Source organism: Macaca thibetana, chromosome 6, assembly GCF_024542745.1.
Source record: "Macaca thibetana thibetana isolate TM-01 chromosome 6, ASM2454274v1, whole genome shotgun sequence".
In the NCBI taxonomy this organism is placed as follows: Eukaryota; Metazoa; Chordata; class Mammalia; order Primates; family Cercopithecidae; genus Macaca; species Macaca thibetana.
The window spans coordinates 157050481-157068274 of NC_065583.1; the positions used below are offsets into that span (position 1 = coordinate 157050481).

At 33.9% G+C, this 17794-nt stretch overlaps 1 protein-coding gene across 11 annotated transcripts in view; it reads left to right on the top strand.

Moving 5' to 3' along the window:
* CDH18 (cadherin 18) overlaps positions 1-17794 on the top strand; it is a 1131397-nt gene that overhangs the window by 1059618 nt on the left and 53985 nt on the right. For all 11 annotated transcript variants that reach the window (XM_050795521.1, XM_050795518.1, XM_050795525.1 and 8 more), the window contains one exon: positions 17232-17353. In XM_050795521.1, the coding sequence (XP_050651478.1) occupies positions 17232-17353 (122 nt within the window). The remainder of the gene's footprint in view (positions 1-17231; positions 17354-17794) is intronic.

The following is a 17794-nucleotide window of genomic DNA, read 5'->3' on the forward strand; positions in this document are numbered from 1 at the left end:
AGCAAAGGTGATTCTTAATATGCTTTAATAGAGACTAGCAGCTTTTTGCCTCTGCCCTAGAGATCTGTGGAACTTTGAACTGGACAGAGATGATTTGAGGTATCTGGTGGAAGAAATCTCTAAGCGACAAAGAGTTCAAGAGGAAGCAGAGCATAAAAGTTTGGAAAATTTACAGCTTGATGATGAGATAGAAAAGAAAAACCATTTACTTGGGAGAAATTCAAGCCTACTGCAGAAATTTGCATAAGTAACAAGGAGCCAAATGTTAAAAACCTAGACAATGGGGAAAATGTCTCCAAGGCATGTCAGAGATCTTCACAGCTGACCCTCCCATCACAGACCCAGAGACTTGCACGGGCTGGGTCAGGGCACCCTGCTGTGTGTAGCCTAGGTACTTGGTGCCCTGCATCCCAGTCGCACCAGCTGTGGCACAAAAAGGGCCAAGGTATAGCTTGGGCAGTGACTTCATAGGGTGCAAGCCCTAAGCCTTGGCATCTTGCACATGGTGTTGAGCCTGAGGGTACATAGAAGTCAAGAACTGAGGTTTGGGAACCTCCTCCTAGATTTCAGAGAATATATGGAAACCATTAGACATCCAGACAGAAGTTTGCTGCTGGGATGGGTCCTCATGGAGAACCTCTGCCAAGGCAGTACAGAAGGGAAATGTAGGGTGCAAGTCCCCACACAGAATTTCCACTGGGGCACTGTCTAGTGGAGCTATGAGAAGATGGCCAACGCCCTCCAGACCCCAGAATGGTAAATCCTCTGACAGGTTGCACTGCGCACCTTAAAAAGCCACAGACACTCAATGCTAGCCCTTAAAACAGCTGGGAGGGGTCTTGTACCCTGCAAAGCCACAGGGTTGGACCTGCCCAAGCCCATGGGAGCCCACCTTTTGCATCAGCATGATCTGGATGTGAGACATGGAGTCAAAGGACATAATTTTGGAACTTTAAGACTTGACTGCCCCGCTGGATTTCAGACTTGCATGGGGCCTATAGCCCCTTCATTTTGACCAATTTTTCCCATTTGGAGTGGCTATATTTACTTACTTAATGCCTGGATCCCCATTGTGTCTAGGAAGTCACTAATTTGCTTTTGATTTTCCAGGCTCATAAGCAGAAGGGACTTGCCTTGTCTCAGATGAGACTTTGGACTGTGAACTTTTGAGTTAATGCTGAAATAAGTTAAGACTTTGGAGGATCATTGGGAAGACATGATTGGTTTTGAAATGTGATGACAAGAGTTGTGGGAGGGACCAGGAGTGGAATAATATGCTTTGGCTGTGTCCCCACACAAATCTCATCTTTAATTATAGCTCCCATAATTTCCACATGTTGTGGGAGGGAGCAGGTGGCAGGTAATCGAATCATGGAGCTCATCTTTTCCATGCTGTTCTCATCATAGTGAATAAGTCTCATGAAATCTGATAGTTTTATAAAGGGGTGTTCTGCACACACTTTCTCTTGCCTGCTGCCACATAAGATGTGACTTTGCTTCTCATTTGCCTTCCGCCATGACTGTGAGGCCTCCCCAGCTTCAGATATGTCTTTATTAGCAGCGTGAGAACAGACTAATACAAGGGTGTTGAGCTACTTCTTCAGAAAAGAGAATCAACTCCAGAAGCATTTCAATCAGAAGCCATGCTTTTGATTCATTTTTATTCGCTACCTCACTCCAAATAATATTTGCATTAAGTAGAATGTAATTTATGAATATATATGAGTTCATGCATTCATAAAAATTATGTTATTTGCAATCATCACCAAAATAAATGCCTGTTTTTACTAAGTAACATCCTGATTATATATTTACTTGGTAAAATATAGGTATATTTTTATTATGTGCAATACTTTATATGGAGTTTGAGTTGATCTATATCTACTAAGTAAAGCAGTACAAAATTGTAATTTTCTGAGTTTTTAGATGGTAATAAAACAACCTTGGAGAACACCTCAATGAGCATTACTAAAATATAATTTAATTCTAATCATAAATAGGTGTATAGAAAGAAAGAGCACTAGTAAAGATTTTATAGCCATGTTGGGAGACTGTATTTAGAAATGAAATGCATGCACTGATTACTTGGCTTAATTGCCTGTTAATGTCATCAGGAACATTGCCAGGTACAATTGTTTGTCAACCTTAATCTCAACATCAGCCACGTTACCCAAGTATTTTCTGATATATTCTGTTTTGGAAGGGTAGCTGATACTTTTTCAAGTTGTATTTTTAAAAATCGTCTTAATGTACAGGTTCTGAAGAGCCAGTTGTTTTGTGAAGTGACATTCAGTAGTGAATGTTTGTAAGTATTTTTTTTAGCCTACCTAGGGGTTTATGTCAACAAGAGAAAGGTGCCTCCTCTGGGCAGGTGAGGCATTGCAGCAGTATCTAGGAAGGAATGAGGGCAAGGGGAAAACAGTGCTTCTTCCTTCTTGTGAGCAGGCCTTGTTTCAGGGTCATACAAGATACCAATATAAATATTCCAGTTCCTAAATCTGTACTTATTCTAATATGACCCTTTAGGGAAGCTGATGTTTGCTGAGCCCAGTCATTGGTCAGGTTCTTTTAACTCAGTAAGTTTTATTTTGTTATTTATTTTTGAAATTCATATTGTGAAAGAAATTAACTTTTGGAATTGTAAAGATAACATTATGAGGATGATAAATTCAAGATATTGTCTATGGTCAGAGACCTAGAAACTGTTGTATTCTCATCATATATCACAGTTTTTGGGGAAAAGTACTTTCCAAGTAAAGACCTGCAGAACGTTTCTGCAGTGGGTAACACCACCTTCCCTCTATGCAATCTATAATACAGCTGTTTGGTAATTTGAATTAGTTTTCTATTGTTGTGTAACAGATAATAATAAGATTTCTGTAGGTCAGAAATTCAGGTGGGCTTAAGGTCTCAAAAGGCTGAGATCGTGTGCCAGCTGGAATGAGCTCTTCTCCAATGGCTATGAGATTCTTACTGGATAATAAACTTTCCTTCAAACTTACATACTGTCACTCAATTTTCCCTTTATGCATCCCTGGTATAATGCATATTACGCATATCTCCATCCCAACTCTTTGTTAGGACCTACAAATAAGACATCAATGACTGCCTGATAACCAAAACCTATCAGTACTTTTTACCTTTCATCTTTCCCTCATTTCTTGGTGACATTTGACTATGTTCATCTTTCTTTTACCTCTTACAATTTTCTATATATTAGCTCCCATTCCAGTATTTTGGTGTTGGGTACTTTATCATCTTTATCCTAAAATATCTTTCAATTAACTCATGCAGAATATATTAATAAATGATACTTGCTAGGCAGTGTGGCATTTTAGACACTAGGGATATTGAGAATATTATTTTGCCTTTGAGGCGTTTGAGTGTAATTCATAAGACAAGGTAAGTAGATAATTGCATTTTGGAAAATTACTGCGGAAACAGGATTTTTAGGGATAAGAGAGTTTTTTTAGGGGGCTACAAAATGGTAGTTTAATCACTCTAAGGGGATCAGTGAAGGTTTCATAGAGAGGATAATGCATGGATTCAGTCTTGAGTTGAGGGATAAGTAAAGGTTGCCCTGCATATTCTCTTCTGAATCCAAATGTGTCTGAATTTGTGTGTTAAGATTCTCCAAAGAAACAGAGTGATAGGGAGGATGTGTGTGTGTGCACACACACAGACACATATATATGTACATATATTGAGATATGGAAATAGACAGAGAAAGAGAGAGAGAAAGAGAGAGGGGGAACAGAAAGATTTATTATAAAAATTTGGCTCACGTGATTATGGAAGCTGACAAATCCCAAATCTGCACTCTATCCCACTTTGAGTCCGAAGGCAGGCCGACTGCTATAGAGCCAGGAAAAGCTCATGCAAAGCTGTGAAGCAGGAGAATTCTCTGTCATTGGGGGGAAGTAATTTGGTTCTAGTCAGGCCCTCAACTGATTGAATGAGGCCCACCAACAATATGAAAGACCATCTGCTTTACTCAGTCTCCCAATGCTAATGCTAATCTCATTCCAAAACATCTAGAATAATGTGTGACTATATAAATCTGAGCACTGCATGGCTCAGGTAAGTTGACACATAAAATTAACCATCATGGTACCATATACTGCATCATTCACACCGTTATCTGAGTGATATTTCGCAATATCTGGATCTCAAACCTAACTACACATTATGTTTTTGAGTCCCCTCAAGTGTTATACCCACTGCTTATCTGAGATTCTGAGATTCATTTTTCCTGAAGAAGGTCCTCAGCATCTTACATTCCAAACTGGTAGCTCTCAAAGTGTGTTCCATGGGAACTAATAATGCAGATCCTCAGGCCTCGGCCCAAATCTAGTGAATCCGGCACTCTGTGGTTGAGGCCCAGAAACCCTGGTTCTGTCAGGCCTTCCATGTGTTTCTCATTCATGCTAAAGTGTAAGGACCATTGCCCTATATGAATCTAATGTAAAGTTAAGGTTAAGGTTAAGAAACATTGTTTCTAACCACAATTTGATTTAAATCGTAGCTCCATTTAGTTCCAATCCTATGACAAACACATGCGCAGAGACACATAAACGTTTCTTGATGGTCTAAGAAATAAACTCCACGTGGATGGATTTCCTTAACAAGACTCAGCCCTCTCAGTTTTCAGCTTAATCCTCTGAAAAATGTGTATTGTGTTTTTAGTCATAGTCCCCACACAGGCCAGGGTTTTTCAATAATTTCATAATCCTTTCATCTCTCAGTGACCTGTTTTCATTTTGCTCTGCTTTACAAAGTTACTTACTTACAAGAACTGTTTAAAATGTCACATCTGTAAAGTTTTTTTGCAACAACCTAGACAAATATACAGTTTCTTTTCTTCCACAGGTAAACGTTGTGCATGCATTAAGTATAGCACTTATCACATTTCATTATAGTATCTTTTTCACCTCTATGGGCTTGTAACCATGTCAAGTTTAGAAATCTGGTCTAACTTATCTTTGTTCATCATAGTATTGTCAAATACTTAGTGAATGTCTTGGTATACAGAACGTGGTTAGTAAATTGTGTTAAATACATAAATATATTTTGCTCCTAATTTCTCTACCCATCATACCAGCTTAACAACTTCATGATTCACTACACAGTTTATTCTTCATTTAATGCAAATATCCTATTTAACCTTGTTCTATACACTAAATGTAAAAATTTCTTTGACCTGATCAATTCACCAAAAGGAAACTCTAAGCATTCATTGCTTGTATAACAGATAAACTTCCAAAAGAGCCAAAGTTTGGGAGATTATACTTTATTAAAACTTTCAATGTGTCTGAAAGCTTCTGCTATTTCCGGAATTTACAAGTGAAACAACAAAAAGTGCATATTGTATGCATTGCTTCAGCTGTCTTTTTCACTTTTTCTTTATGAAGATTATATACATAACAGTCCACAAACCAATGTTTGTGTTTTCTTTATTCATTGACTCTTTTTAGTTATTTTTTTCTCAACTCTCATGCAAACATATTGAAAGACTAGAATCCACAAATTTCAAATGGAATCCAACTGTTAATGTCAGATGATAGAAATGAAATGTAGTGTTTGTGATTGTATTCCTTGCTGCCCTTAATATGAAATTATTTTTGGTTAGCAGCTGCATCTAACAATATAAAAACCCATTACCTCAGAGTGAGTATTTTTAAGTCCCTATAGTTTATAAACATTATTTTGTTATTGTCAATGTGCTTATTTTGATGTATGCAATTTGTCTTCCACAAATGTGATTGTATTAGCAATTTCCCTTAGCACACAAAGAGATCCTAATTGGCACTTTTTCTTAGCGCACAAAGGAAATAGCACAGAAAGAAGTCAGTATTGCCTTAACCAATAATCAAAAGTAATCAAACAAAATGCTTTTTAGAAATGTTGTGTATACATATAGGTATCAATCCATTGCCATGTAACAGATTGCTTCATAATGTAGTAATATAAAACATTAATAAACTATAGTGTGTTACAGAGTTTCTTTGGGTCAGTAATAAGGGAACAGCTTACATGGGTGATTCAGGTTCCGAGGTTGTCACCCAGATTTTGATTAGTGCTGTAATTATTTCAAAATGTGACTGGACCTGGGGGAGACACTTCCAACATGTCTCACTTACATAGCTAGCAAGTTGGTGCTGGTTTTTGGCAACGAACTCGGTTTTTCATGTCACGGACTCCTCCATAGGACTGGTGAGTGTCTTGATTGCCATGGCAGCTGGCCAACTCAGAGTGAGTTACCCGAGAATGAGTGACCTGAAGGTAACCATCTTCTTTATGACCTAGCCTCAGAAATCGCACATTGTTACTTCTGCAGTATTGTATTTAATAATATTAAATATGGAAAACCTTATTAGATATGGAAAGTCATTATACAAGGATATGAATACAGGCTGGAATAATTGGTGTTGCCTTGGAGGTGGCTGCCAGAATTTGTTCGAATGTTTTCACTTATATGTAAAAAAGCACACAAGGAAAAAATAATTCAATTTGTTCTCAAATTTAAAAGAGATTTATTGGCTCATGTATCTGTAAAGTTCGTAGGTAAATTAAGCTCTGAGTTTGCTTTTATCAGTTCTCTGTCTCCAATTCTCCCTGATTTTTCATTTTCTGAATATTTTTTAACATCACCTTTATCCTTCATGTTGCTATATTATAGTAAGAAGTAACAAACTGTATGTTAACTTGTAACATGGTAATAAGATGAGTGATGCCAAAGTTGGGTTCATGCATTCTCATTCACAACCTGGGGAGATAAATTGTCATTTTACGTAGCCATTAAAAATGTTGCTGCTTTTGGATTTTTGTGTTTTGGTTTTTTGTTTTTTGTATTAATCTCCTTTCACTGCCTTAACAAATGTATTTAATACATGAAATTTGTCCATACATGGATAAATTATTGTGGCAAAATGAAAGGCATGTGGACACTGACTCAGGACCATCAGGCCCATATTTTTATTATTACTTATGGTTAACTCCTTTCAAACCTTTTTAGATTCTACATAATAAGGAGCAATTTCATGAGACAATCACAATATCCACCACATTTACTTAATGTGCGAATACATTTGACGATTTGTTAATCGCAATATCCCAGTGTTAGTGTCACATTGTAAGACAATTAGAACAAGTTTCTTTATTCAAAAGAAACCAAACCACTCAAATAATTTTATACAGCATTGCTAGATATTTATTTTATAGGTTTCTTTTTGTTGAATTTCTAATACCTCTTCCAATTTCCTTATGTGTATTGTATAAGATAACATTGCTTCTCCAAAAACTTATACAATAAGAACAATCAGAAAAGGGTTTTCATATTCCTCTGCCATCCTATCTATCAGCCTAGCTAGTAGATGTTGATATCTGTAAATATGGCTTTCTTCAGGTTCCTGAAATGCACTGTCCATGCCAAGTCTCTGGCCACTCCTTCTCATGACCTTATGCTGTTCTTACTTGTTTGCTGTGAGACAATGCTCTTTCTATTTCATCTTCTTTCCTGAATTCTCATTTTTCACTGTCTAAAGCATGATTTCCCTGTCCTCAAAAACATGCTTTATTTTCTATCTGAAAATAAAATTAATTCATGCAAAGCAAACAAAACAACAAAAGCTGAAAACATCTCTTGATCTAATATTCTCCTCCAAGTACAACTGTTATCTCATTCTTTTGACTGAAAAACTCCTTGAAATAATTTACTCTGTTTACAGTTTGTACTCTTTTCTTCCATGCTGTTTTAAATCCATTCTAACGAGACTCTTGACTTCGATACTTCAGCACTATCATTTTCAACCTCCATGTCGCAGAATCCAAAGCCTAATTCTCATTTCTCTACTCAACGAAGCATCAATATTTGATACGATTAACAACTCTTTCAAGAAAAAGACTCTTTCTTTGGCTTAAGGACATAATATCCTTTTGATTGACTCCATCCTTCTTTGGCTCTTCTTTCTGCATGCTGTTTAGTCCCTCCTCACTTCTCTACTTATTGAGTGGTGGGACCCCAAGTTTTAGACTTCAAATGTATCTTGAGTTGTTGCGATGGTGATTTCATTCAGCCTCGTAGATTTCATAACTCTCAAATTTTAATCTGCAGCTGCAATGTTATTTTCCCCTGCATTCCATATTAGCCACTTTAATATCTGCTCCTGAAGGTCTCAAACTTGACACGCTGCAAGTAAATCTCTGTAAAATCCGATTTCTCCCTCAATCTTCTTCAGATGTCTTATCTATCTTTGGAATGATGACAGTAGTCTTTAGCTTGCTTATATAAAGCATGCAGTCATTTTTCTCTTCTCTCTCATGTTCCACATCCAATCCTCTAGAAACTTTTGTCAGCTATACCTTTAAAAACTATTTATAAGTCAACAATTTCTTATCGTTTGTCTCATTTCTACTCCACTTCAAACAACTTTCACCCCTTACCTGGGGTATTTTAATAGCTTTCTTTGGATCCTAACCTTAGCTTCCTTTGTGTTTGTGTCCTAAACTTAGCCTTCTTGTTATTCACCCACCTGCCATAATGTGCCTTTTAAATCATAAGTGACACTACATACTACTAAGTCAAATCAAATACTCCCAAATAAATGAAAATATGACACTCATAATGAATGAACCAAGATACAAACCCAGGCACTCACACATATATGATTATGTTGTCAAAAGTTAAAGATAAGGAATGTCTTCTGTTTTTACCTTAGTTCTGGATAGAGGAAATGAAAATATAAAAATGTTAATCATCAGATATTATGTATAAGGCACTTCTTTTTTTTTTTTTTTTTTTTTGGTTTGTGCTATGTTATTAAAGAAACCAGTTTTTGGTTTTTTTTTTTTTACAATTTTTATGATGAAAATATTCAAGTAGAGAAAGAATAATACAACAATAACTTATTGCTCCTGCCTTTTAAATTTTGTGATTTTGTCTTATTGGAACTATTTGAAAGTAAATTGCAAATGTTGTAATACTTAATCAGGAAACACCAGTCTCTTTGACTGAAGGTTCTTTGATTATCTTTTTTTTCCCTCTTTTTTTTTTTATTTCTTAACTATTGCTTCAGATCACCTTGATGTCAACAACCCAGTGACAAGCATAAATGAGGAATATTCTCAATAATTTATAGTATTTATTATTTCAATAGAAGCAATACATTAATAAAGTTTATGTTGTTACTAAAAGTTCATTTTAAAGAAATTTGTTAGAATGATGCATTGGAAAAATTTTGTCAAAGAGAAGTCTATTTAAGAAAATGACAGAAAAAAGAAACCACTGGCTACAAATTTAATGCCTCAGAATATATCACTCTTGTTAACAAGTCAAGTTTCATGGGGAGCAATTTACATAGTAAAATTACCATTTTTATGTGTAAAGCATAATGAATTCTGCAGAGGCATCTAGTCACTTTCCACAACCTTCATCCACAAAAGTTAAATTTGCAGTGATTTATCTTCCCTCACCTCCAAGTCCTGGTAACTACTTATAGTTTTACCTTTTTCAAATGTAATGAGAGTGACAAGTAGACACTGTGGACTCCTTTGAGGCATTCTTTTCAGGAAGCTTTTGCGTTAATGAGTCAAGCTTGTGAGTTACTCTTTTCAAGAAGCCATGCTTGGCTAATTTATATATATATTTTTAGTAGAGACGGGGTTTCACCATGTTGGCCAGACTGGTCTCGAACTCCTGACCTCAGCTGATCCACCTCCACCGGCCTCCCAAAGTGCTGTGATTGTAGGTGTGAGCCACCGTGCCCAGCCCAATTTGTGTGTGTGTGTGTGTGTACATACATTTTAACTTGTCTTGGGTAAATGGCTAAGTGTGGGATTGTTAAACAAAATACCATGTTCAAGTTTATGGAAATATGCCAAATTGCTTTCCAAACTGGCTATACAGCTTTGCATTACTATCAGCAGTTGCTTCACGTCCTTCACATATGTTGCCAGGGTATTTTTTCCCCTCATTCTAATAAGTATGTGGTGCCAACTTATTGTTGTTTTTATTTGCATTTCACCACAGAGAAGTGATGTTGAAAATATTTTCATGTGCAATCTGTATTTTCTTCTTTGGTGGATTTCCTATTCAGGATTTTGCAAAATTTTATAAACTTGTTTAGATTTTTATTGTTTGATTTTGATATTTTAACGTATGTGGACATATGAGTTAATTAGATGTACATGTTTGGAATATATTCACTTATTTGTGTCTTATCTTTTCATTTTCTTAATAAATGCTATATTTAATGAGTTTTTCAAATAACATTTTCTTGAAAATTACAATTTGTTGGCTATTTTTCTTTTATGGTTTTAATATTTTGTGTTTTTTTCTAATAATTCTTTGCCAAACAAAAGGTAACAAAAATTTCCTTTATTAGTTTTATATATTTAAACCTCAAGGTTTTATATTTATATTTATGGCTTCCTTTGGGCCATATTTTATGTATGATGAGTGGTAAGGGTCAAGTTTAATTTTCTTTAATATGAATTTACAGTGGATCCACCATTTGTCTAAATGCTCTCATTTTCTCAATTATTATGGCTAGTTTGTCCATAAACACTTGAGCATTTATGTATTTATCAATTTCTTGACTGTCATTGGTACCACTGACAATGTACATACTATTACTACAGTGTTATGATTACTGTAGTTTTATAATGGCACAAAATCAGTGTGAGTTCTCCCACATTTTTCTTCTTTCTTTTTGAAATTGTTTGAAACTGTTTAGAACAGTTTTTGTTGCATATAACTTTTAGAATCGGCTTATCAAATTATTCAACAATGTCGGATTTTTTATTCGTATTACATTGAATCTAAGTTTCACTTTGGGAGTGTGAACACCTCAATGAACAATATCGAGCTTTTTATCCGTGAGTAAACACAGTATGTTTTCAGTTATCTAGGTCATTTAAACATTTCTCCTAGCAATATATGTAGAATTCAGCATACAAGTATTTCACATGTTTGTTTTCATGTTTATTCATGTTATATAAATTAGATGTTAAAATCTTCCTTTACTTTCATTTTTATAGAAATATATGTAAATACTGAACTTGTATCCTGTGATACTGCTAAATTGTTTTAATAATTCTAATTTTTTTGTATATTATATGGTATTTTCTTCATAGAGAATCATTCTGGCTCTGAAAGAAGATAAATTTGTTTTCTATGTTGCAATTTATGTAACTTTTATTTCTTTTACTGTTTACTCTAACTCTAACCCTAAAGATAGTGTTCAGGAGAAGTTCTGGGAGCATATATCCCTACATTTCTGTCTATTTCTAATCCTTGGGACAAAGCATTCAATATTCACCGATAAGAGTGATCATAGTCATAGATTTGTTGAGGTTGAGAAAGTCCCTTCTATTTGTAACTTGCGAAGTGTTCTTTATTTCTTATGTCATATTTGTTAACTTTTATTATGTGTGTATTGAATGTGTGCAGTGAATTATATTCACTGATTTTTAAATGTTAACCAACCAGTCTTCTTTTCCTAGGCTATCCCTCACTTGGTCATAATGAATGTATTATCAAAGCCTGAGATAGTCCTGGGGTTCTGCTTATGTAGCTCTCTTCTCCCAGAGAGCATTCTTCACATTATCTATTTTCTATTTTCTATATTTTGTTCCATTTTACTATCTTTTGTGATGGCAGGCCAGTTTTAATCAGTTGCTTTTTCCTGACCAAAGTGGATTTTTTTTTTTTTTAGTTCTATTTCCAAACCAGTCAAACTTCTTATTGTAATTATGTAGTTTATTTAAATAGTAAACAAAATAATGACATATGCACATAATGGATTCAGAATTTGTGTAACGTACTTTAAGTTGAAAGTTTCCCAAGACTTGATAAAAGTGATTTGCTAAAATTATGTTGCAATTAAGGAGAACAATTAGGCAATTATAAAATCTCAGGTAATTTTATAGAAGTAGACGTGTTGCCATGCTTAGTGTTTTGAAAGAATCTTCAAATTCTTCCCTCACTTAGAATCAATCAATTTTGGACTTCATAAATAACTTCGTAAGTAACTCAGTGTGTGTTATCTTTATAAGAATGGTGGCATTAACCCCGAGCAGCAACAAATCTGTTCTCAGAGTTATGTCCATACTCCTACATTGACAGATTGCAGTTTTATGAATAATTATGCATTTCAATATTTTTATACAAACATTTAAAATATATATGTATCATTATTTTTATTAATTATTTTACATAGTAGCTGTTTTGCTTTAATTAGCATTTTCTGATGTTGATTCTATCTATAAGGAAATTTTTGTTTTTATTTTTATTTTATTATTATTGTTATTTGAGACGTAGTCTTGCTGTTGCCCAGGCTGGAGTGCAGTGGTGCGGTCATGGCTCACTGCAAGCTCCACCTCCCCGGTTCATGCCATTCTCCTGCCTCAGCCTCCCGAGTAGGTGGGACTACAGGCTCCCACCACCACACCCGGCTAATTTTTTTGTGTGTTTAGTAGAGAAGGGGTTTCACCGTGTTAGCCAGGATGGTCCCGATCTCCTGACCTCATCATCCGCCCACCTCGGCCTCCCAAAGTGTTAGGATTACAGGCGTAAGCCACCGCGTCTGGCCGGGAAAATTTATTATAATTAGATTGCACACCCAGAAAAAGAAAGAATAAACTTATAATCCATTTTGTTAGTAAGTTTCTAAGCAGCTTTAAAAATATGATTGTAATTATAAGTGCAAAAGACAGCATAACAGTTCATCGCAAGATAAATCCTGTATACTCTATAAAGATGAAAGAAAAGTGCACAGGCATTATAGACAAGTAGCCTAAGATAGATAAAACATGTTCAAACTGAATTATTACAAAAAGTGGAAAATAAATGTTATATTTGGTAGATTGTTATATAATTGAGTGGGCCAATTGTGACATTTTCACAAGAATAGAATACAATTTTTCATTTACTTTTTAATCAATAAAATTTCTTACATTATCTCAATGTCATTACTTTCAAGTAGCGGTAAATTACTTTGACTTTGTAGTTCTGGTTAATGGAACAAAGTGTTCATTCCTAACAGCAAAGGCACAGCTTTAATTTTAAAGCTTCTAACTCATGTGACTCTCAGATAATAATATTAATGATATATAAGGAATTGATGAAGGATTTATAGGCAACTGGAACAAAATAATGTATCGAAAAGAGTCAAGATTCATTTTAAATAATTCACTTCAATTTAGAATTTGTATGATAACTATGTAATAAATGAGAGCACTTATTGTAAACGTACAAAAGTTGAATAAATATGTGGGGTAAATCTTGTGTGATATGTTTCTAAATGCTTTGTAATTTTTGAAATATTTCTACACATATGTTATGCTCCTTCCTATGAAATAGGTGACCTTAAACAGATAGAGTTAGTTAAATTTTCTATCACATAAAATTCACAGAATGCTTTATTTAAAAACTTTTTAAGTGGATACCGTAAAGAGATATTTGAGGAGTAATTTATTATATATGATATACATCTTTCATATAAATTATAGCAAATTATTTTGAATACAATATTTGATTTTTTTACTGATATTTAAATAATATAGAAAAAAAGAGAAAAAGAGGCATATTATTGGCACCAGCATGTACCAGGCATTGTGAGAGTTTTACATATAAATTATTGTTTAAGTAGATGTAATAATATTATAAAGTAGTTTATAATATGTATTAATTGATTTAGCTTACTTTTTCTACCTAAAACTTAAATATGACTTTCATATGCAAGATTTTACAATGGAAAACCTACTCTCATTTCAAATCAAACAAGTACACTTAAGTGGAAATTTGTTTTCATTTGAGCACCTGTTTGCAAAACTTATTGTTATATATTTATTAAAGAAAATAATGGAAACTTATTTGTTAACAAGCAGAACATTAACCAAGCATGTTAAAATGTTCCAGCATCAGTCCACAGAAAGTATTCAAAAGAATGAGCATAATTTTAGTTATACGTTTTCCTATAAAGAAATCTTTTCATAGAACTCTCAATCAGACAGACCAAAAATACAATTTATAAACCATCTTTATTCTCATGGGCATTTATGAAACTTAGATAGCAATAAATGTGGTTATTTAAGTTCATATTCCCTGTAAATTGTTATAATAGTAGATAAGGCTTTTCATTTTGAGTGAATTTTCATAATGAAAGCAATAAAAGCATATTTTTAGGAAAATAATCTACAATATTACACTAACCTATTCATATATTTGACAAATATTTTTAATACTAATTTTAGAATATGAATAATCAAATTAGAAATCTACCAAATTCTCTAGTAGGCATATACTAATAGACATGATTTAGATTGTTTAGTGGCACATATTTAAATAATAATGGCTTTGGTCTAGAAGTAAGTTGAACAATTAAGTCATGATATTTAAGAAAAGAATAGTATTTGTTTTTTCCATTCAATTTCGGTAAGTGGGAAATCTGGAAGAATGACATATTTTGTTGTCCTGTGTTCTCTAGAGACCATCATAGTGTTATGCACACATCGGTCTTTCCAAAAGTAATCACTGGATAAAAATTATTGTTTCTCAAGTTATAAAAGATCTTCTAGGTATTGTAGCATACCGCTTCCACTTGCACTGGAATAGCACTTTCTCTGTATCGCTATCTCTAGAGGGAGCACTCTGATGACGAGTCCTTATTATATTAATGTTGCATAAAGCACAGATGATTTTTATATAGCATAGTTTGTGCTGGAAATTGCATGCATGTATTTTGGCTTTGTTTCTATTTTAGTATTCAGAAATTATTAAAATGTACATTCTTTTTCCCAGTCTCAGTATTATAAAGTTGACATAGTTACCGTTAATTGTTTCTCAAAAACACAACTTGGCAAGTCAAATAACTCTTATTATAGGCTTACAGGTTAAATAATTAAGGTACATCAATAAATAGCAAATAACTTTTTGAAGTTCTGCTCCTGAAGAGTGCTGAGAATATGATTTATATTTAAGTTTGTATGATTTCAATGTATTTTATTTACTCTGCTGTCAAAAGAATATGAAAATTGTTTTCTAGAAACAAATCATAAAATCAAAAATTATAATAACAATAATATAAATAGTGTTTTAAGACCTTAGAGAATTATCCAGTTTTAGCCTTAGCAAAATGTTTGTAAATCCCATGAACAGATTTATATTTTATAGGTAGAGTGATTGACATTCAAAGAATAAAATACTAGCCCAAGGACACAAGAAATAATATATAGAGACCCATGGGTACTTTTCAGTTCACAAATATAGAAATATCTCATATCATAAAAGACCAGAATGCTGCAAGAAGGCTGCAAGAAGGCTGCGAGTGGCTATAAAGTGATAGTGAGTTTTCACCCCTAATTATCTGAAATCACAGCCACATTTTTATACATCATCCTACTTTTAGTAACAGACAGCAGTTATTGAATTTGCACCAGAAATTACTTTAAATTTACTCTAACCTTTTGGTTTTCATAACTGCTGCGGTTGCCCCTGACAGGGCAGGCAGTGTCATGAGTCACATGCTCAATAAGATAAGATGTTTCCTACAGGACGTAGAATGGTAGTAGGTATACAGACAAAACTGATATTAGCCTGATCCCAAATGTTATGCTTTTAATCATTGTTACAGAATAGTGATTGTACATTAGGGCTGTAAAGTAATATTGAGTCATAATGGAAAGAGTCTATTTTGAAGTAGAAGAATTCAGATTCCTGTGCCCAAGTGTAGAATGCCTAAGAACACGTTCCAGTTCCAGGGGAAAGCTGCACCAAGGCAGAGGTAGGACAGTGAGAGGTGACTGCTGATAGCAGTCAGAGCGATTATGTATATGCTTTTTCATCCTTCCTTTAATTCGCTAACTTGTGAATAACTTTTATTTTACCTTTATAAAAATTTCCTTCTTTTCTGTACCTCTTCCGTCTTTTATTGTTGAGCTAAACAAATATTCCTGGTACAAAATTGATCAAGAATGATCAAGAACAACGCAGTAGAGTGTGTTTACTATGATTCTGTTTAGGCGGATGACACTTCATATGTGTCCTGAGTGGCAGTGTTGAGTATTGGTTCCAAAGTTTCACAAGCAAAATAAATAAATAAATAAATAAAAATTTTGAAATATTTCCTCTTTCTTATATCTTCTAGGGAAAAATGTGTAGACTGTAATTACCTGTTTAAGTAAAAAATCAGGGACACATTTTTTTTCATTCTTCACAAAAATTAACTTTTTACTGAAGAATTTATTTTCTCTAGTTATTTTAATACAGTGCTACTTAGATTTTCTATTTGCATTAGAGCTACTTAAGATACTTTTTAAACCATATCTTTTCTTACCATCGTGAATAACTTCTCTATAAGTATTTATTCCCTTTTTTCTAATATTGTTATATCTTTTTAACTAGTCTTATTATTAATGTATTAGTATGTTGTTATAATTTAAATTTGAATTGTTTCAGAGAATGGCAGATACATTAGCAGAGAGAAAGCCAGACAGAGAGATTTAATTTGTTCATTATGTATTCTGAATCTCTAGCTTTGACTTGTAAAATAAACCAGACATTTACGTTTTTGTTACATCTCAGAATTAATAAACCCACTGAAAAAATGAAAAGACTTGGTTTAAGATGGATTTGCAAGTATTGAATATATTTTGATATCTCCCAGAGTTACATGTCAATTTCATGTGTGAATCTCATACTAAATTTTGACTTCAATTACTCTTTATTTTCCTCAAGTATGACTCAACATCACACACTACATATATCCTACCATAAGAAAATGATCCTTTGTGTAAATAAATTTATTTTTTGTTTTCTTTGAGTTTAGTTAGATTTGAACATTAGACTTTTTTAAAGATTATGTGATCATTTTTTTACCAGCTGCTGTGTTTTTCTTCGATTAATGATGAAACCAATTGTTCATCCTGTAGACTCTGACAGCATACAATGAATTCTGACAACTTTCTCCCACTCGAGTTCCTGATAACATGTAATTTCCTTGATATGACAAAATATCATTTTGGCATTCATGTCATGCCATGGTGTTCATTTTTCATTTTCCTGTAAGTTAATGAGTTCTAGCAAAGAGCACCTTCATAAAGTTGCCGTTTGCCAAAAGTCCTGCTGCAGCATATGGAACCAGTGACAAGCTGCAGTATTAAAGAGATTTGTTTTAAACCGAGCCTCTAAAGTGTGCATCGAAATACTAAATACATTCCTGTGTATTTTGCAGATAATCCTGATTTGCTGAGCCATGTCACAGTGGGTATTAGAGTTCTGGATGTCAACGACAATCCACCCGAACTTGCCAGGGAATATGATATTGTTGTCTGTGAAAATTCTAAGCCTGGCCAGGTAAGTTAATTGTTTCCTTCCTCCTCATTTGAATGGAATAAATGCAAGCGGCTTTATTTTTATTATTCTTAGGTATAATCCCCCAAAGCCCACAGTGTAATTTTGTACTCAGTGAAACTAATTTCATAAAGCTTTATTTTAAGTACCAAATAATTTTTGGAGAATCATAGCAATTGAATTTTCTTTGGATCCGAATGTAACTCAGAAAAATGAATTCATTCATGAATGCTGCACAAATTATACCAATAAAATGATATTGAATGCTTTATGTCCAACTCTGCTTTAAATGAGGAGGAAATAGCAAATGTTTTCCTCTTAATGAGGCTGATGGATTTGATTGTGTCAGAGGGATAGCTCTGTCTATTTTGGAGGATCTGCAGGAGTGACACAGGAACGATGATTGAGTGATGCTGATACTAAATGATGATTCAATTTTAAAAA